The sequence below is a fragment of the Lampetra fluviatilis genome, chromosome 6 (genome assembly GCF_964198595.1).
Source record: "Lampetra fluviatilis chromosome 6, kcLamFluv1.1, whole genome shotgun sequence".
NCBI lineage: Eukaryota > Metazoa > Chordata > Hyperoartia > Petromyzontiformes > Petromyzontidae > Lampetra > Lampetra fluviatilis.
The window spans coordinates 6,942,968-6,965,337 of record NC_136280.1 but is presented as its reverse complement, the minus strand read 5'-3'; the positions used below and the strand labels follow the sequence as shown (position 1 = coordinate 6,965,337).

At 43.6% G+C, this 22,370-nt stretch overlaps 1 protein-coding gene across 1 annotated transcript in view; it reads left to right on the top strand.

Moving 5' to 3' along the window:
- The first annotated feature begins 5,807 nt into the window (after positions 1 to 5,807).
- The window catches only part of LOC144933097 (MLX-interacting protein-like), a 56,486-nt gene continuing 39,923 nt past the window's right edge, over positions 5,808 to 22,370 (top strand). The window contains exon 1 of the mRNA XM_078857620.1: positions 5,808 to 6,871. Within this exon, the coding sequence (XP_078713746.1) occupies positions 6,381 to 6,871 (491 nt within the window). The 5' untranslated portion in view covers positions 5,808 to 6,380. The remainder of the gene's footprint in view (positions 6,872 to 22,370) is intronic.

The following is a 22,370-nucleotide window of genomic DNA, read 5'->3' as shown; positions in this document are numbered from 1 at the left end:
ACTCACCCCCGCCCCTCCCACTCACCCCCGCCCCTCCCACTCACCCCCGCCCCTCCCACTCACCCCCGCCCCTCCCACTCACCCCCGCCCCTCCCACTCACCCCCGCCCCTCCCACTCACACCCGCCCCTCCCACTCACACCCGCCCCTCCCACTCACCCCCACCCCTCCCACTCACCCCGCCCCTCCCACTCACCCCCGCCCCTCCCACTCACCCCCACCCCTCCCACTCACCCCGCCCCTCCCACTCACCCCGCCCCTCCCACTCACCCCCGCCCCTCCCACTCACCCCCGCCCCTCCCACTCACCCCCGCCCCTCCCACTCACCCCCGCCCCTCCCACTCACCCCCGCCCCTCCCACTCACACCCGCCCCTCCCACTCACACCCGCCCCTCCCACTCACCCCCACCCCTCCCACTCACCCCGCCCCTCCCACTCACCCCCGCCCCTCCCACTCACCCCCGCCCCTCCCACTCAACCTCCACCCCTACCACTCAAGCCCCGCCCCTCACACCCCACCCCGGCCCCTCCCACTCACCCCCACCCCTCCCACTCACCCTCGCCCCTCCCACTCAACCTCCACCCCTCCCACTTAAGCCCCGCCCCTCACACCCCACCACTCATCCCGGCCCCTCCCACTCACCCCCACCCCTCCCACTCATCGCCACCCCTCCCACTCACCCGCCCCTCCCACTCACCCCCACACCCGCCTCCTCTTTGTATTTCCCAGCTCGGACGCGCGCGGTCGTCGGGCGAAGAAACGCCGCTATTGGCCGAGGCAGCGCGTGACCCGCAACGCCTTGACCAATCGAGTTGGTGGAAATCGGCTGCGCTCGTTTATGCAGACTGGGAAAAATAAACAATGGGGGGGAGGGGTTTGGGAGGGGGGGGGTTGATGAGGAGAGGACCCCGCGCGTTAGGTGGCCACTGCGCACGCATTGGCGGTGCCTGCGCGGGATAATTCATAGTACAATCTTAATTTTAGAACTTTCGTGACTGCAGGAATTATTATTCGGTTCTTTCGGTTAAGTCACGTCTAAAGATAAAATAATAAATTAAATTAAATAATAGAATACGACGTTTCGATTGCAACACAAGCAATCATCAGGTATAATGAAATAGCGACATAAAATCTAACCAGAAAACTATAGACAGACATATTAGCAGACAGATATTACCAAGATACATAGAGAGAGCAACACAGGTAACAGAGAGGGGTGATCGTCTCTGTGTGGTGGCCTTAAATAGACAGAGGGGGCGGAGGCAGAGAGAGGGAGGGGGGTTAGAGAAAAAATTAGCATATCAATTGGTGCTGCAAGAACGATTACACGGCAAGCAAGCCTGAAAATCAGGAGAAAGACACACTTTTCTCTAACCCCCCTCCCTCTCTCTGCCTCCGCCCCCCCCTCTGTCTATTTAAGGCCACCACACAGAGACGATCACCCCTCTCTGTTACCTGTGTTGCTCTCGCTATGTATCTTGGTAATATCTGTCTGCTAATATGTCTGTCTATAGTTTTCTGGTTAGATTGTATGTCGCTATTTCATTATACCTGATGATGATTGCTTGTGTTGCAATCGAAACGTCGTATTCTATTATTTAATTTAATTTATTATTTTATCTTTAGACGTGACTTAACCGAAAGAACCGAATAATAATTCATAGTACAATGTTTTAACATTCACCTTTCATGCTAATGTTGCCGTTTTTATGACAATTGGTTCACTTCAGATTATCCATTAGACGGGGTTTACAATATGCCGTTATTTCAACAAAACGCATTGTGCTATCAAATATTAAAATGTGAAATTGTATTTTATTTACAGATGAAAACCCGTGCAGAAATTAATCTTTTCAACGAAAAACATGAGCACATTGACACGAACACAATACAGTAATAGTCACAAATTATCACTTTTCAAATGTACTCAGTATGGTAATATATACAATTTATATTGTTACAAAAATACCCTACCCCATACTCATTAAATGGTTAAATTAGGCATTGAAAATAAAAAATGTCCAATTGTTAAAAATAAAACGTGTCAAAAATGCCATCATAACATCACAATGTTTCACCTGCTAAGTAGTGTTATTTACGTCAAATTGACTGTGAATAATTATTTCTTATCTTGGAGATATGTTGGTGTGTCAATTGATGTCTCACAAAGCATAACAAATGTGAATATATGCATTAGACCATTGGCAGCTTATTTGTTATATTTATTGTTTACCAACTTATCAACAAATCAGGTGTCTGCAGTTAATCAAGTACTGTAATTTAAAACACTCCACGGTCCAAAAGAGGAGTGTCTCATGACCAAAGGTTATAATGGGTGTCAACGACTGCCCTACTGCCAGATGGCATTCTAGTTATAGTACTTTGGGAGTTTCACAGCTGGCACATCTTGTCACATACCAGGAATGTTGCTGCCACGAACAGACACATTCCTAGGTGCCACTGCAATATATGGCGATAGATTTTAAATTTCTGCTGGCTCAGTTATGTTTGATTGACCGACACTTGCATTGGCCTATAATACATGTATAACTAAAAACACATGTTGGAGGCAGGCATTAGAGACAAAAGTCAAATGTATATCACATGCAAGCAAAACAGCCCACAAGGGATAATAGGATTCCAAAGTCAATCACACACTGCAGCCTTGTGAGGTGTGTTTTAACAGCTGGTGAATATGGCTATATATTTTCAGCAACAAGATAACTCACGAGTGCAGCTCATAAGAATCTTAAACTCGCCTCGGATAAAATATTCTGTTCACCCTGGGGGATGTTTACCCTGAATGTTCAGTGATTTATTTTGTGGGGTTATTTATTCCCCAGCCAGTAAAGGAAAATGGTTTTGACACTCTTGCCCAAACATGTTTTCAGAAAAGCCGTGATATGGACCTCAAATGGTGACCTGTGAAAGTGTAGATATGTGTACTTTATTTGCTGGCTAGCATTCGTCAGTCCCCATCAGTCAAAGGTACATCAGGACACTGGTATTCGAGTACAGTACTTTGTTTTTTTCACGTTCACACACATAGCAATGAGACTATTCAGATCACACGGGCCAGTGTTATATCCGTAACGCTGCACCACATGTTCTCTTAATAAACTAACATGGGTAGTGACATGGCCCAACGATAGTACGTTCACCGCTTGCTGCAGAGGTTCACAGTTCCAAACAGAGCGGTCGAATGACGTTCACATTGTGTGCCAGCGTCATAGTCCAAATGGACTAAATTAGAAAAAAAAATACCAGTAAATTACTCATTTAGAATTACTATATGCATGGCAACCATCGCCCTCTGCTGCAAAAAAACTTGGCAGGACCCTCCTGGGAAAAAAGTCACGAGACGCAGTGAAGTAAACAATGATACTACAAAAGTAATCATATTTACACCGCTGGCAAATTCACAGCTGGATGAGGCCTCTCTCTACATACCGTGTCGGTTTAATGGGATTTTTTTTTACCGTAGCTGACCACGCTGGTCATAATAAGTTATCAATGAATTCAAATATCACTTGGAAGTTCGGCTGCTGCGAAGCAAACCTCACGAACTCGAGCTATCTCGGCCAGGCACAAGAACACGAACAACGTCTCCTGTGAAGAGCAGTAGACGATTGGATGATGCTCCCACTCATCTGTAGTCTGTGAGAGGATCCGTGCACAGCTGATGAATTTAGCACCATTACTGACTGACCTTTGTGCGCGCCTGTGCCCACATACAGTGGTGGCCAGTGGTTTAAAGTGGTGTGATGAACACGAAATTAATTAATCATTTATACAGTATTACCACCGTGTCATCCGCCCAATTCCATGTACTGCATATTCGCAATATGTCCTCTGTCAGGAAACGTTGGTTGCAAGCTGCTGGTGAAGGCGTCATTTGGCTTTGATGCATCCATAATCCATCAAAACATAACAACAAACTGACCGACAGAGGGTGCCACAACGTATAGAGTACAGGGATGCAGATATGATACACAACAATACATTCTAACGCTGTTTCCTGTGTGCATTTGAGATGTTGTGGGTGCCGAGTGACGGTGCGAGGGGGACGATTGGTGGCTTGGATTAAAATGTTAATCGTTACTGGACTCGATGTCCTTGGTTTGTATCGTTTCTCTGGGTTTTTAATGTTCTGTTTGTCGTGGTTCCTTTGGCCGATGTCCTAAATTGGTGAATGTTTGTTGTTCCTCTCCAGATGTTCCCCTTTCACCTCGGCGTTATATTTCTCGTTTGCGTTGCACATACATTTTGAGATTCTGCGTCAGTATTTAAACAATCAATGGATATAGTCACGCGTATCCCATGACTAATTATACATCTGCCAGTTTTGCAATATTCATTTAGTGAAATAACACAACCGCTTTGTTCCATGCGGTTTGATGCGCGTGATAAACGCGACCCGTCTATTTTGTTACTATACTGGGTAGAAGTGTTATATTTGGGATACGTGTATCATATACCGTGTCCGTGGTCATTGTGCTTAATTTAGGCGATGTAACACCGTGTTTTTGTTTTTGCGATTTCATTCGCTGTGAAAGCGCCCGCTGCTATATTGCGTGTTCCCGCTGGTGCATAATGTGCGTGTTTTATGACATGCGAATGGACAAGTTGTGGCATATTTTTGTCCATAGCCTCAAGGTTACTTAACAAGGACAATTTCGGTTGTTTGTGGACGTGAAACCGTGGCCGCTTCTGGACGCGTACACTTCAGGAACCTAATGCCAATTCTAAAATAAATGTAAAAAAACTGTTACGTCTCCTGTCTTAAATCAACGGTCAGCTTCGAGTTACGTTTCTTCAGGATAGACATGCTGGTTGGTGGTCACCAAGATATTGTGAGCTGTTTTCAGGACTGTGGAACATTATTAGGGGGGTAGGAGGTCTTATGGGGTCAGGTTATCTTCACCAACTCGCATTGACCAACGTGCTGAGTGAGCTACGGTCGCACGCTATCTTCTTCCCCCTTAATTGACGATTGAGGCCTGCATCCAGTATTGGATTGGCCGTGGCTGATAATCAGATGGTCTGAGATGCCTTACAAAAATCAAATTCATCTCGAGATTTTAGATGGATTTTTGTTTTTACTTGGGTGAACAGTTGTGCTTGAACCGCATGATCATGCCGCATTAAATTCAGGCATTCCGAACAATCACAAACTATTATTGTACACGAATATACCAGCAGCGATAGTGCTGGTCCATTCGAAGCCCTGAGCAAGGAAAAGAGATACCGCGAGATGAGAGAAAATAAGTGGAGCTGCAGTGACAGAGATGAAGTGAAATTAAACAAACGTAGACAAGAAAAACAAATGGTGTGCGATGAAAGATACAGACAAGATAGCTGTGAGATAGTGATTAATTCGTTTGTAGTTTAAAATTATTCAAACATAAGTATTGCATTAGTATTTCGTTCACACACATATATTTTTAATGAATCCAGGCCCTCTTAACCTACTTGGAACCCGGAGCGTCAGCTTTTAATTTGCGTTCCTGTATATCGGGAGATGTAAGCAGGATGGGCATTGGCGATGGCCATGAGGTTACTTTATTTTGGGGAATTGCAGGGTTGCTCGCACGTAATCACGCTTAACAGCGTGCTATTATTGCATTATTTGGATACAATTGCGGCACAATGACACGGCGCAGAGCGGGCAAAATCGATGCGAGGTTTTGTTGAACGTGCCTTTTCGCTTCTCTCCGCCCCCTCCAAGCCCTGTAATGGAGCGACATAGGTCAGCTTCCCACCTCTTATATATTAATAGCTTCTGCATGCGCTCTTCCAAAGTCTGTTCAACCAGCGCGTGGTGCAACTGCGCTCGGCTGTTTATAAATGTGATCGCCACGGTGTGGTCAATGCGTGCGTGGAGAGTCTCGGGTTAATGGTTAAACCGGGCCTACAGTGTTGTCAAACAAGGAGAATGCATGGTTGGCCTTCGGGCTGTGGTGCAGGCAGGTAATCATCTCTTTAGTCAATCAGTAATCCCTCTGGCGGCGTCAAACCTGCGGGGAGGACACGAGTTCCATTTAAAGAACGTGCTGTCCTGATGGAAAATTCAGAGTTAAGAGTCGTGTCGCCGTTCGGTTTTAGCATCTGTCATCCCTCGGTCTTCTGAAGAGAAAATCGTTTTGTTGGTGGTGGGGTGGTAGGGATATACAATTAATTCGGACGTTATTTGTAATCAGCTGGACGTTTCAAAATAAGATTTTTTGGGGGGGGGGGGGGAATTATTCACGCTTTGCTAAAATCTATCTACCATCACCTGGTCGTTTCGATGGAAGAGAACTTCGACGTGTGCATCTAAACAATCAAACGCACTTTGTATACAGTGCATAATATATGGGCTGTTAGGGGGAACATTCACGATGACTGCCAAGGCGCTCTCGGATCTGCTGGCTCGCGGCACGGGCCGTGAAGCCGCCGTGGAGGTGCAGGAACCCAGTGCCGACGAGTCCGAGTCGGACCTGGACGAGGCGGTGACCTCGTCTCCCTGCGTCGACGAAGACGACGACGACGACGACGATCAGCTGTTCGCCGGCATCACCATCACCACCACCAACATCATCACCGCCAACAGCAGCAGCGGCGGCGGCGGCGGTGGGGTCGGTATGCGACCCACGCCGGGGTCCGGCACGAAAGAACCCCGCGCGGAGAGGACCTCGCAGATCATCCACAGCGGCCACTTCATGGTGTCGGCGCCGCACCGCGACGCGTCCACGCGCCGCCGCTACGACTTCGACACGGTCGACCGCCAGACGTGCCGCACCTACCGCTTCGGACCGCGCAGCGCGTCCCACTACCTGGCCATCGACGCGTCGCTCACGCGCCTCTTCGAGTGCATGACCCTCGCCTACAGGTGAGCGCGTGTGCGTGCGCGTGTGAGTGCGCGTGAGTGCACGTGTGTGCACCTGCGTGCGTGAGTGCGCGTGCGTGAGCGTGTGTGCACGTGCGTGCACGTGCGTGAGTGCGCGTGCGTGAGCGTGTGTGCACGAGCGTGCGCGTGAGTGCGCGTGCGTGAGCGTGTGTGCATGTGCGTGCGTGCGCGTGCGTGCGTGGGCGTGTGTGCACGTGCGTGCGCGTGTGAGTGCGCGTACGTGAGCGTGTGTGCATGTGCGTGCGTGTGTGCGCGTGCGTGCGTGGGCGTGTGTGCACGTGCGTGCGTGAGTGCACGTGCGTGAGTGTGTGTGCGCGTGCGTGAGCGTGCGTGCGCGTTCGTGCGTGAGTGCACGTGCGTGTAACCCCATTCATCGGTAGTGCAGCGGTTAACCAACCGAGTTTGGCGACCCGAGTTCGATTCCCGTTTGCTCACGGGCCAACACCGGTGAGGATTATATTATCTGAACCGTTCCCAGACACTCCCCTAGGTCGATTCATCCTCAAAGGAGAATATGGCGCGGTGTGTAAACATTGCCACTGGGGAGACAAAGGCGGTCGGGTGTGGTTCTGGGAACCCATCCACTTCATGTGCCGTCCGGACTTCACAGCACTTGCTCCAACAGTGTGTTAAGGCTATACGGGGGATCTTTGTCTCCTTGTCTCCCTGAGTGCAAGACCCTCGACTACAGGTGTTAGTGGTTGTGTGCACGTACAGGTGTGCCAACTATTGGCTGTATGGCTGTCACCTAAGGGTGCGTGTTAGCGATTGAATTTGGTTAATGCCTCTGCATGGCACGTGTGTGGTATTACACATTTGATTAATTTTCTCATCTTTGAAGCTCTGACTTGCAATAACTTGTTGTATGTATGTAGAACTTCTTTCGCACCGTACGTAGCCAACCGTGCAAAGCGGGGGTGCGTGGGAAGGACAACAAACTAAACACAAAAATCAATTCTAAAGAAATGGGTCTCTGTGTGAGTCGATGGGTCTCTGTGTCAGTCTATGTACCGTATGTTGAACTTCTTTCGCACCGTACGTAGCCAACCGTGCTAATCGGAGGTGCAAGGTAACCGTTATTAATGTAATCGTTATCTTACCTATAAGGTCCAGTACGGTATTGGCCCAAGAAACTTGTCCTGATGTCCTCCACTGTTCACCTGCGTATCTAAAAGTGAACTCTGCATGCTTCTGGAGTGCGTTAACACAGCAAGCCAATTCCAGAGCACTGACCATCTCATTGGCATGTATGGGACACTGAATTACAATGTAGCGTGTATGTTAATATCATTCCATTAAAACATCAAGTATAAAAAAACACGAGTACATTAATCACAATTATACGTAACACTACGCTACAGAGTGGGAACAAATATATGACGGGCAATGTTTTGAGCAGTTGTCTTTCTTGACATCTTTCCTCTTTGATCTCTCTGCAATAAAGAAGGGTCAATGTCCAAAAGGTCGCTCACCTCTTATAGTATAAATGCTTCTCTCCTTAGGGTACTTTTATTGACAACAGTTTCGAGTGTTTTTCCGATTAATGGAATTAAGTGTGCTTTTTGTCATTTTTTTGGTGCAATTATATTTACTCTAATTGCGCACATATTTTATAAACATTATTTTATAACACGGCAACAATGAGATGCAGACAAGCTCCTGAAAGCAGAGTTTAATTTCGAATCTACAGGTCACTTCGTGGTAGACAAGGTAGCTTGGGGAAATACCGCTACAGTGACAAGACACCTTACAGTCAATGCCAGCTCATCATGTGTGTTTATTACACGTTTTCTTTTAACTCACTCTGTCTGTTGTTGTCGTTGTTGTATCCTCAAATCTTGTAACTAAATTTTAACCCACTTTCCAATGTGGTATCGACTGCAAACTTGGTATACTTATGTCATACTGATGACAATACTATATTATATCATAAAAAAAATCTATATTTTTAAACATTCTTTTTTATATGTTATATTTCGGCTTGGGTCTAATTGGCCACGGTCAACTGACGTTGGCTGTAATTGGCCACGGTCCCTGATGTTATAGCAAGCTTCGGGGCCACTTCCTGAGTCGTGGAGTTCTGCCATTACTAGTACATTTAATAAAAGCGTGTTTAAAAAAAAGTTATTTTTAATATTACTTATTTATTTATTGTGCTGTTGCACCACTGCCAACGCAGTAACACAAACAAATGTAATAATAACAATGCCTTTTTATACAGTACAAAACAATACCAGATGTGGGCACACACACATATTCACGTGATTCGTAGCAAAATCATTGTATTGTCTTTTCAGAGCAAAGCTGACGTCAAATGTTAAATGCAAAGGACAGACTTAAAGACGTACACAGGATATGATGAGATATATCAAGTGGGAATGAAAACATCCAGCCACTTCTCTATCCACCAATATATCAATGCCTCCCTATGCATTGGAAGTCTTATGTTTTTTATATATCATACTTCACCACGCTAGTCAGTGCGGGTTAGTGAAGTGAGGGATGGCTGGACCGGTTCTGATATCACATGCCATTAATTTAATCATAGCCGTGGTCAGGAGGTGAACTCGGTTTGCTGGGTTCGTAGCACAGCATGCTAACTACACAACACAGTGATTGAATCGCTGCTCCAACGCACATATGCAGTATATGATACGGTATACACTATACATTTTCAGTCAGCTCCAATTCCCGCCAGTGCTCACAGAGTTTTCGCTGTTCTCAAAGTGCAGTGTACTGAAATTGGAGCTGGTGAGATCTGCTTGTTTTTCAATATGAACCAATATTTTCTCAATTATGCCATTTAGGCTTGCAACACTCGAATGCGTTTCACCGCCGTTGGTATTTTTGTTGTAAAAAAAATTAGCAACCATGTGTTTCCAGATAGGCGTGTGACGGGAGAAACATTAATATTTTAGTGTTAGTGTGTCGCTTTGCTGCGAGTGAATGATAGGGAAAGACAGAGAGAGTGCAATACACAGAAGAACTATTGGTCAAACGATTTGTCCAATAACATTTGGTCACCGCATCATGCATACCACTGTTTTGCATTTATACATAATACTTTTAGATGTGTTTAACATTTAAAATCTATACTTTGAAGATCAGTTTTTATTTTTTGGATTTTCAAGAACAAAAACAAACAACAGGCTGGTGGGATACAGCTGTATGAGTAGGCAATTACAAACGAGACGTGCAATATTCATCTGTAGTCCCTGAAAACGTGAAATATAATTACGATGTGAAAAATATAGGCGACTATCGTAATTATTACGCGAATATTTCAAGAATCCAGCAAGACTAATTGGGCGTTGTTGTCATAAACATGCCATATTCATAGCGGTGATGTTTTCATTAAACTTTCCCTTTGTAAAGTGCACTGAGGACATGTTGGGAAAAGGGCTATTGACTAAATGCCCACATTCATTCACGTCTACTCCTTCACACATCTGATCTTGGTTTGGCCATGAGGGCCACGTTGCCTCTCAGATGTCTTTAGAATCAATCACAGCACCCACCAACTGCTAGACAGCTATGGATATTAATATAGCCTTCATGGATCTGCTGTCTCATTTTAGAGTTGCAATTTTTTAAAAGTTGTTCTGATAATTATGATAATATAATATACTGTAAAGGAATGTGGTCACATTCCTCCTCTTCTGAACACATTATAATGTAAAGAAACGCTCTTTATAAACGATATTCCAATGTTGCACAATGTCTACATGTGTATTGTAGCGCAATAAAGAAAGTTACTGTCACCAAATGTTTAGTTGGTTCAAGAAAACCACACTAATTCTCAAGGAGTCCTTTTCAGGAGTATCCAGGATTGCAATATAACATTAATTAGATGAACATTAATTAGATGAGAATATTTCATGTGGGAATAAACATGAGTCCCTGGGGAAAACCCATATGTTATGCAAAAGAGCATGAAACTCAAATACTGCACAACAATAAACTAATTAGGCAACCAGCAACCTACTTGCCACACTGCCATCTGTGGGTGCCACCTCTTAACATTGGCATTCTCATGCACACGGCAGTCATCAGATCATAAAACATTTGAAAAACCCTCTACATGTATTACATTTGTTTATTTTTGTGTTTAGTTTGTTGTCCTTCCCCGCACATCCGATTAGCACGGTTGGCTACGTACGGTGCGAAAGAAATTCAACATATATACCCTTTAACTTTCTGTCTCGAGGTTAATACGGTCATTGGTATAATAATAACAATCATAAATGATAATTTCAACTTGTAACACGCAGCACAAATATTTGCTCGCTCTCGAAGAGAGAGAACGATTCAGAGGTGCGAGTTACCACAGACCAGCGGAATTTACGGGAGGCTTGAACTGATTTAGATGGACATATATAGATATTTAGATGATATCCTCGTAAAAGTGCTTGCATTCACACGATCGGCGCATCTCTCTTGTGCTCTACAGAGTTTCGCAATCCATGCAGCAAGCACGAGTACAAATTCACCAACAGAGCAGATCCCATTGGAGTCTGAGTAATATATAAATATCCGTTACACAACAAGGATGCATTGCTTATCAAAATCTGAATATTTATTTATACTGAAGGAATCCGATGAGATATAAAGCTCTTTTTCACAGGTGTCCAGTAACCATATACCCCATAGCGAGTCAACTTAGGATACTTTTGAAAATACACTCCTACTAACAGAATTATTTTAAAATTCCAGTACATTATATACAGTAAACTATACATCTACATTATTAATGTTTAGTGCTGTATTCAATCAGAATAACTTATGGTTCAGGCAACGCACATTTCCTCTTGTCAAAATGCAATATCGTATATTGTAATACAATACATTAACCGAGCAGTTAGCTTTTTCACCAACGTTCAGTACCAAATCTTCCTACACAACATAGTCATGGACATGCATCTTCTCAGCTCACAGAAACAAAACACCTTGGCGCTCATTTAAACAAACGGAAAGCTGTTGCCCTGAAGAATCAAAGCATTACAGAATTAATCATGTGAAGCCCTTTGTTAACCCACAGTTGTATGAAGGTCTCCCCACGACATGTTGGCCATGGGGGTTGTTTGACCTCTTCCAACACGCTGGTCAGCAAGTGGCTTTTGAAGGCGTTTACCGAAGTATCAGTTCAGAAATCACCATCCACCGTTGTTAAACCACGACCGGGAATCGAACGCAGGGATGTCGGGTTCATAGTTTAGTGCGCTAACCACTGCGCTTACTCTTTACCTCTCTCCCTCAGGGACATTACTGGAGTGCTTTGATAGGTTTCATTTGGGCGCTTGCAACAGATAAGGCATTCGTTAGAGAGTGTATAAATCATTGAACAAATGGCGGATTTTGTTTAGTCATTCACGGCAGAGGGCTGGAAGTTAAGAGGGAGGGGATCAAACATGGTAATTCATTCGATTCTAGGCTGCACATCTTTATAATCCTTTGACTACAAACTTGTTACGCGACAGATACCCAGCACAATAATTGACAGCCTCTTTATCGAACGCTGGATGAACGCCATGTAGGTCAAGGGGTCGTTTGACCATACTTCACGATGTTGGTCAGTGCGGGTGTGTGAAGGGTGCTGCCCTGTCTACACTAAAGTTAGCCGTAGGCAGGGATCGAGCTCAGACGGCTGAGTTCATAGGTCAGTGCTCCAACCACTGTGCCACCGCTCCCCTGTTGCAACGCAGATATGCGTGCTATGCAGGACTATAGATGTCATCGGTGGTTCGGCTCAATATGGTATCTAGTTGAGCATATCTCCTCGCCTAGCTCCCCTTATGATATGTACTTTGTGCCTAGCCTCATACAACCTCAGTGTAGCTGTCCCATAAATGGCCTGATTGTTTCTGTGTTCAATTTACACCTACAGAAATATTACAAAGTAATATATTTTTTATACGATTAAATTGTAATGTTATCATTTGGGGGGCAGGGGGCAGTTGTTATCGCTCTTCACTGTGAAATTGGCAACTTCAGTTTTATCCTTCTTGATTTGAAGCTTTCGTGACTGCAGGAATCCATACTCTTTGGTTCTTTCGGTAAAGTCACGTAGGTAGAAAAATAAAATCAAGTTAAAAATAATTTTCGATTTAAAGCTTTCGTGACTGCAGGGATTCATCTTCTTGGTTCTTTCGGTAAAGTCACGTAGAATGAGCAGGTCTGTCGAGTAGACAGAGTCTGAATGTCTGTCTACTCGACAGACCTGCTCTCCACCTGAGGACGGCTGCTTGCGTTGCGGCCGAAACGTCGTGAGAATTGTTTTATTACGTTTTATTTTTATTATTTTATTATTTCCATTCTATGTGACTTTACCAAAAGAACCAAGAAGAAAAAATAATGTATCCTTGGCCACCACCTTTCACAAATCCAGACTGACCGGCGTTGAAGTATGGTGAAACAAGCTGCCAGGACTGACGCGGAGTGGAGTAGGCCCTCTTCCAGCAGTGGCATGAATTGCCAAACACTCCACAAGTGTCTTCTTGGTTCTGTCGGTAAAGTCACGTAGAATGGAAATAATAAAAATAAAACGTTATTAAATAATATTATAATATAATATAAAATTAATTTTTCTTATTTTATTATTTCCATTCTACGTGACTTTACGGAAAGAACCAAGAAGATGGTTCTTTTGGTAAAGTCACGTAGAATGGAAATAATAAAGTAATAAAAATAAAACATAATAAAATAATATAATAATATAAGATAAAATTAGATAAATATAATTTTATTATTTTATTATTTCCATTCTACGTGACTTTACCGAAAGAACCAAGAAGATGAATCCCTGCAGTCACGAAAGCTTCAAATTGAAAACTCCACAAGTGGTTAAATTTAGTTTTAAAGCTTTCGTGTCTGCAGGGATTCATATTCTTGGTTCTTTCGGTAAAGTCACGTAGAAGGGAAACAATAAAATAGAAAAAATAGAAAATAAAAAAAATTCTCAAGCAAGAAAATGTTCTTGCTGTGGATTTCACACCTGATGACGATTGCGTGTGTTGCAGTCGAAACGTCGTGATAATTTGTATTGTTTTATATTTGTATTATTTTATTATTTCCCTTCTACGTGACTTTACCGGAAGAACCAAGAATATGACTCCACAAGTGTCTAATTTTTACTCTGTAACACACGTCAGGAATTCGAAATAGTTTACGTAACCCGTGTTATGCAGTACTTTTACCTTAAGCTTAGCTGTCTATTGACAGCATGTTGGTAACAAATATGGAGCAGTTTTATTACTTCTTTTAGCTTTGCTAACAGATGTACAATTTGTCCCCAGTGCTGTGTAGCTAAAGTCAATGTAAAAAAAAACGACGAGGCGGTTTCTAAGTGATTATTTGCAGGAGTTGGAGCTCATATAGCCTCATGCACGACCACAATGCATTACAAATCTAACTTACAACTCTTTGTCAATCTACCACTGGATGAAGGTCTCCCCACACCCTGCCATTCACGGGGATGGATCCGATCACACTTCACCACACTGGTCGGCACTGGTTGTTAAAAGGCGGGGACGCCTCAACCGGCAGAGATGTGACGTCACCATTGACGTTAGCCATGGGCAGGAATTGAACTCGGGTCGCTGGGTTCATAGTGCAATGGTTAACCACCGAAGCACCAATCCACCCCTAACCGTGTACTATATATAAGTACGTAAATACATTTCGATTTAAAGCTTTCGTGACTGCAGGGATACATCTTCTTGGTTCTTTCGGTAAAGTCACGTACAATGGAAATAATAAAATAATAATAAAACATAATACAATTTCGATTTAAAGCTTTCGTGACTGCAGGGATTCATCTTCTTGGTTCTTTCGGTAAAGTCACGTACAATGGAAATAATAAAATAATAATAATAATACAATTTCGATTTAAAGCTTTCGTGACTGCAGGGATTCATCTTCTTGGTTCTTTCGGTAAAGTCACGTACAATGGAAATAATAAAATAATAATAATAAAACATAATAAAATTTCGATTTAAAGCTTTCGTGACTGCAGGGATTCATCTTCTTGGTTCTTTCGGTAAAGTCACGTAGAATGGAAATAATAAAATAATAATAATAATAATAAAACATAATAAAATAATTCTCACGACGTTTCGGCCACAACGCAAGCAGCCGTCCTCAGGTGGAGAACCTGTAAAATAATTCTCACGACGTTTCAGCCACAACGCAAGCAGCCGTCCTCAGGTGGAGAACCTGTTCTCCACCTGAAAAATTATTTTTATAATGTTTTATTTTTATTTTATTATTTCCATTCTACGTGACTTTACGTAAATACAGTATATAGCAAACCGTTGTGTGCAGGCCAGAGTTTTACTTTGGTTCGTTTAAGTTACAAGGCTCACCCTCGTGAACGTTTGTAAAGAATATTCCTTGAAGCATCTTTCTAGAGAGCAGAGTGGATGATTATGCATTCTAGTCAAAATATTGCTTGCAGCATGTCTAGACAGAAAAGTGCAAAATAATGTGTTTTAGTCAAAATACTTTTTCATGAAAATTATTCTGAGATGCCCCTTTCTGTGTGTATGTTGAATTTCTTTCGCATCGGGCATAGCCAACCGTGCTAATCGGAGGTATAAAGAAGAATCGATTTCATGCATGAGGGCTTGTGAGCCAAGGCAGCAAGATTTGTTGGAATATTCTAGTAAAGCATTTGCATGTCATCACGATCGCTGGCAGACTGGCGAAAATCACGTTGCATTCACCACGGCTCCTCGTACAGCTGCCCCAGATATGAAATCCAATAACCTCACACTTGTGATTTTCCATTTCGAAGTCAAGTCTATACACTGCAAATATGAATGAGCAATAAGTTAAAACGATAGCAGTTTTTTTTGTTACATTATATCACGAGAATATATTGCTTATACTCTTAATAAACATCTTTTCTGACTTATGGTTTTGTATGATTCAAATGGTGACCAATCACAGCACAAGGGTAATCAAATGTCCTCACATTCGATTGTCGATGACTTAGTAATATTTTCGCATTCGTTTTAAATTGTGTGAAACCCAGCTGATGCACATGAAAGATATGTTTAGCGGTTTGTCATCCAGATTTGAAGCCTGGTCAGCATGACCCCGCTTTGGGTTAAAATTACCACTTGAAATGGTATTCCAGTGTGTATTCTTACGGAGATAATTGAAGAATCATTGCCACAAGGCCTTGTAAGTTCCGTGAAAATAAAAACACCACTACAAAATATTCTAAACAGATGTGTGGTGGCGAATGCTTGCGATCCAAAAATGTGAAACGAGGATTGTGGGATCACACAAATGTTGGTTAAACCCACTGGGTTTCAAAGTAGCTAGATGATGGCAGTACAACAATTCTAGATTTGAAGCTTTCGTGACTGCAAGGATTCATACTCTTAGTTCTTTCGGTAAAGTCACGTAGGTAAAAAATGAAATTAATTAAAATAAAACAATAAAAATCACGACGTTTCGGAGGCAACACAAGTCTCCGTCATCAGGTGGGACCGTCACAGCCAGATTTGCTGCATCAAGTCAGCTGCATCAAGTCAGCAAATCTGGCTGTGACAGTCCCACCTGATGACGGAGACTTGTGTTGCCTCCGAAACGTCGTGATTTTTATTGTTTTATTTTAATTAATTTCATTTTTTACCTACGTGACTTTACCGAAAGAACTAAGAGTATGCAGTACACCAAGTCGGTTCGTGAACGTCTCTTAGCGGACATTTCAGTGTTATTGTTTTCACGTATTCACAAGAAAGTTTTTTTGGGGATAGATCGCGTGAGTACGAATGTGTCGTTAACCCACCACCGCCCAAAACAGCCAATTAGTAAGGTTTGTCACGTAAACAAAACGTGCCAATTTAACACATAGGCTTTCGCGACCGATATCATCCATAATACAGGTTTATTGGGTTAGGTCGCGTAAATAAAAATGTGTCGTTAAACCGTCTACCACCCAAAACAGCCAATTAGTAAGCTTTATTACGTAAACAGAACATGCCAATTCCGTTACTCCTACAGCACACCGGTGTGTTGGAGAGAAAATCCACAACAATTTACATTCTGAGTACGACGTTTCGCCAGTAACTACAACCGGCATCATCTTGTTGACAAACCTTACTAATTGGCTGTGTCGGATGGTAGCCGGTTTAACGATACATTTATATTTAGCTATCTAACCCAACAAAAAAACCTGTACTGTATTATAAAACGTGCCAATTAGTCACTATTGCAGCCCAACAGTGTGGGTTGGAGAGTAAATGCAAAACATTTACATTCTGAGTACGACGTCCTGCTAGTACAGTAATTACATGTACCAGCATCATCGGGCGATTTTATCAGAATTTTGGCAAAATCGTCCGATGATGCTCGATGGTGTTCTGAAGTAGTAACTAATTAGTTTTGTGCACGTGATAAACATTATTAATTGGCTGTGTCGGGTGGTGGCGGTTTAACGACAGATTTATACTGACGCAATCTAACCCAAAAAACCTTTATTACGAATAAAATTGGCTGCAAAAGCCAACTACGTGTTTTCATATACAGTAGGTGGGTTTCTCCAGGTACTCTGGTTTCCTTCAACATACAAAATATTCCTTAAATGGAACTGTTCAAACACCCCAATAAAAATTAGCCTTGAAACGCTATGATGCTTTCCTGGGTATATAAATGACATTTTATTGCTCGTAAGTAAATAATGTGGTCGTTAAATGTTCATGAAACTCTTGAAGCATTTATCCTCAACGAATACATACAACTGAAGATCAACAACCACACATTTTAAGACCCAACTTTCCATTTTATAAGAAGGGCCCCAATACATTCGGTGATTTCTGTATGCTGAATTGAAAAGATAAAATATGTTGGTATGCAATACAGTTCTGCATGAGTACGTGCAGAAGACAACATGTATGTCTCACGATAAAAATATGTTTAATGTCCATGGCCCATTGTGTTCAGGAGAGTGTCACACATTTGTTCCCTGGATGTGTCATGGACCTGGGTCAGATCGAGACGAGTACAATGCCGATGTGTGTTGTACGTCCCTCGTCCACCGGACACAGCCATATATATACAGGGTGCTCTAAATAAATGTGAACACTTTTGAGAATTGCAACAATACCACAAAAAATGTGCCTCCGAGCTCTGGAGACCACCTGGAGAAGATTCCAGGCACCTGTTGACAATGATGGCGAACAAGTGGAGACTCTTTAACTTTTTGAAGCTATTAACATACACTTGTTATCATGTTACATTATATGATCCGTTCTTTTTCCATTAAAAACGATAGTCCCGTATAAGTTCTAGATTTGAAGCTTTCGTGACTGCAATGATTCATATTCTTAGGTTTTTTCGGTAAAGTCACGTAGGTATAAGTGTTAACATTTTTTGAAGCGCACTGTATATGTGTAGTGACTTGGTCGGAGACGCGAAGACTTGGAGGCACTTATTAAGATTTAACGAGCACCCTCGGCACAATACACACCCTATGCTGGTACACGCTCTTCTGTCGCTCGCTTATACACAACTCTACGTGGGTTTCAAGCCTATACACAATGCTAGCTGTCTAACACTGACGGCGCTGAACCGAGACAGCCAACTACCGTCTAGCAGCGCAATATCGAGTGAAGATGACAGCGACGATGGCGATGAGACGACAGCGACGATGGCGACGATCTTCAACAGCACGACGGGGATCCCACGCCAAACGACAGCCCCGAGCTCTCACTCAGGGCCCCCTTTTATGCCCCCAGCGTGGCCTCGCTCCGCCCCGGCCACTCCCCCTCTCTAGAACCTACCAGCGGGTTCCCGGGCTTCCCCCACGTGTCCCTTCTGTAACCACTTCCCCAGATATCCCCTCTGGTGTATCACGTGGCCTGCTGACGTCAGGGCTGCTGTAAGCAGCAGGTCCCCTTCCCCGCCAGCAGCCAGCGCTATGCTGCTACATGGATAATTCTATGTCACTACATCTGTATATAAAGTAATGACGTGAATAAATACGGCCATTTTTATTACATCACCACACACGATGTTTGGGAGAGCTATCCAGGTGCAACACCTGCTTAGCTTAACAACAAGACACCCAAGTGTTAAGTTGTGTAGCCCCTACAATCACTGTAAGTACATCATTGTTCAGTGTTGTGAGTTGCTCTCCAGCGTACGGTGTGCTCAAGCAATAACATCAGGCCTGTTTGTTCACTTGCCAAACTTTATTTATTTGTACCGTGTCAGGTGGCGGAGGGTGTACGACACACGTCGGAATTTTACTCACGTGGCGATCTGACCGGGCAAAAATATCTGTTACGATTCAGGTTGCGGTGAATTTGTCTGGACATGACAGGTAGTAACATTCTCCTATGTTCATATTTGTTCATGTATATGACAATAGGTAAAACATGCCAATGTTGTTTTTATCTAAGTAGTGGAATGTAACTCATATTTGTCGGATTTTATTCACGGAGGTTTAAAGAACCCACCCAAAATGGCACCTTAACTGAGTAACACTATCACCAGGCAATTTTATGAAAAGTCTATCAAATGTTTGCAATGTACGTAAAGTAAAATAACTTTGTTTAGCTTATCTCGAATACATTCCTGAATTGAACCACAGTTCCGGATTATAAAACACCCCTAAAAATGAGACACGCACCCAAAATTTGTGCCCCGTGTCACTGCAGTTATACAAATCTGGTCTCACACACACAGCTACCGGCTAATAAGATGCACCCCCATACATTGGCTTTCAAAGAGAGAAAAGTGCGTCGCATGAAAGGCGGAGCGAAAGGTACATTCTAAAATGCATAAAAGAATCAGAGCACTGTACGTGAGTTTGCTTTTAGCAAAGTTTGTCTTGTTTATACAGATCAAGGGGGCTCTTGTCATTCTCGTCATAGCGCTGTTAATTTGTAGCTTCTGTTCTAATGACAGCGTGCCATCCCAATCTTTGTGATCATTCTCAAACTGCATACACTCGTAGGCGCTCGCTAAGAGCGCTTGCCTCAAGAGTCTGTTAAGGCAATAGGTTGTGGGCTGGGGAGGTCTTTGTCATGAGTACAATGGGAAGGACTGAAGTGCATTGCATTAAGTGAATATAAACGTCAGGAGTTACGACAGCATGGCTCGTACGTTCGTGGCAACATGGGCTGTGTGTCCCGTGGGCATGGCCCGAGTGATGACATGACAACACAGCATTTCATCACGTTTCAAGCGCGCCTATTTGTGGCATGGCGTGGTGTAGGCAATGGATCCATTAAGAATCCTTCACGAATCCGCGAAGCAATTCCAGTTACAGCCCAGTGGCTTGTTCAAGAGATGTGGCCCCCACCCCTCCACACACACTGTGCATCTTTCACTGAGGGCACAACGACCATTCGTAAACCACACAAGTTCAGAAGACTCATTTCTCATTCACTGTTCCTTTAGTAAGCCATTGCCCCCCGCCCCCCTCATTCACGTTGCAAATACTCGACGGGGGGGGGGGGACAAAAATCAGCCAGCCAGTGTCCCCGATCTGGGAAGTTTCGCAGTGCCCTGGATAACGTAAAATTTCTGAAGATGAGCTGGGAATGGGCCTGAATAGGGGATCGTGCTTGGATGCAAAAACCACGAGGTTACAGGATGAGTGTGGGGTAATTTAACGGGCAGCAGAGGGACAATGCACAAACACCCATTGCTCTGCTCCTACATTCTACGTTTGCCGCGTTCACAAACTCGCACTGACCGAGGGTGGTCAAAGTCTGGCCCAACAACCCCCATTACCCAACACAGCTCGGGGGTGAGACCATCACTCAGCACTGGATCGACAGATGGGTTTGGCAGGTGAGTTGTGCGTGTATATTGTTGGCAGGACTTTCATGAGGGTGGTGGAGTGGCCCCAACATTGTATTTTATAGTCATTCTGATAACGATTCCCTCCGTGGCTGGTTAAATTAATCATAACCTCTTACTACACGTAAAATGAGTGGGTTTTTTACATTAAATCCCGAGATGATTACAGCCAACTATTAAGTGAAAATTAAATGACGTATTAAAGTAAGGTGCTGTTTTTTTTAAAGATAACGGTGTCACAAAGCTACGTTTAGGCTCTTATTCATGCGTACGTGTAATTGCACTCTTGTGCATCTAAATGAAGGCAGTATAGTACAGCAAATAGTGGACTCCACCTGCTCCATCTGTATGGAATAGAGTGTTTCCCCCTCGCATAAATAGGTTTTCTCATGGTGTTCCAGTGTCCTCCCACATGTGAACAACCATTAATTGGCCAATAATTGGCCAATAACACCGTCATATACGGAGGACCGCAGACCTTGGGCAATTGCTGGTGCCCGCTCACCACGTGACTGCCTTCCTGCTTGTCTGTAGTCCCTCATGCCTCCAATACTGTGGGCGTTACAAGTTGAAATGTATCATTATATTGATGGACAGAACGTCGTGAACCACGTTACAAACCTCGATGCATGTGCCCTCCTCATGGGTAACATCTGCCGCTCTCTTATCTCCCCTCAAGTGTTTGTTTTAGAACAGCACCAGAAAGCCTTCGTTACTCATTAACCGCTGCGCCGCTCCACTTGCGAGCCGCTGGGAGAACAGTTTTGTTGTTACCCAACTCAAACGCTTTATCTGGCTCAAGAGACAATTCAAAGGCAAGAATCAAACGCGAATGCAAATGCTCAAATGTGTCTTCGGTAGCACGAAACTTAACACGAATCCCAGAGTGCTTTGCACGACAATGTTGTGTTCATCTGTTGAAGCCAAGTTTTCACATAGATAGCATATTTTTTTAATTTATGGATGCACAAACATACACGAGTGATGTTGACACTCGTAACTCGGGTTGCCAACTCTGAGGTGCAAAAAAACGGGGAGATGTAATTGGACGAACATCTGTCAATTCCAGAAGAGCGGAGAACCACAGGTAAACTTTTTTTGTTAACTAGATAAGGCCCACTGAGTTGTAGAACTCTTTTTCAGAAGCAACCTGGCCACAAATTAAGGAGCAGCGAAGTGGCTTATCGTGTGGAAATGGATAGCATCCAAATACTGTAAACGCATTGTCCTGAATGTGAAGGACCCGGAGAAAAATCCACGCAACCACGGGGAGGACATGCAAACTGCAAATATACAACAGGCGTCAGGGTCGTTATCGAACCCACGACCTCCTGTACCAGGCGAGGTAGATACCATCTTGCCACCCTGACACCTTGAATGTTTTGTCTCTTGTGGTGCATTATTGCCCCAACCGAAAATAATCATTGAATTTGTATAATTTAGGACAGCATCCTTGAAGTCAGGAGTATGAGAAAATCAGGACTGGAGGAAAACTTAGACGTAGCTAAATTAAAAACTCAACTTCTTTAGAACTGATTTTTGTATTCAGTTTGTTGTCCACCTTCGATTAGCACGGTTGGCTACATACGGTGCGAAAGAAGTTCAACATCCATCCATACATACGTAACAGAGACAGATTGCTGTCACAACATATTACATGCAT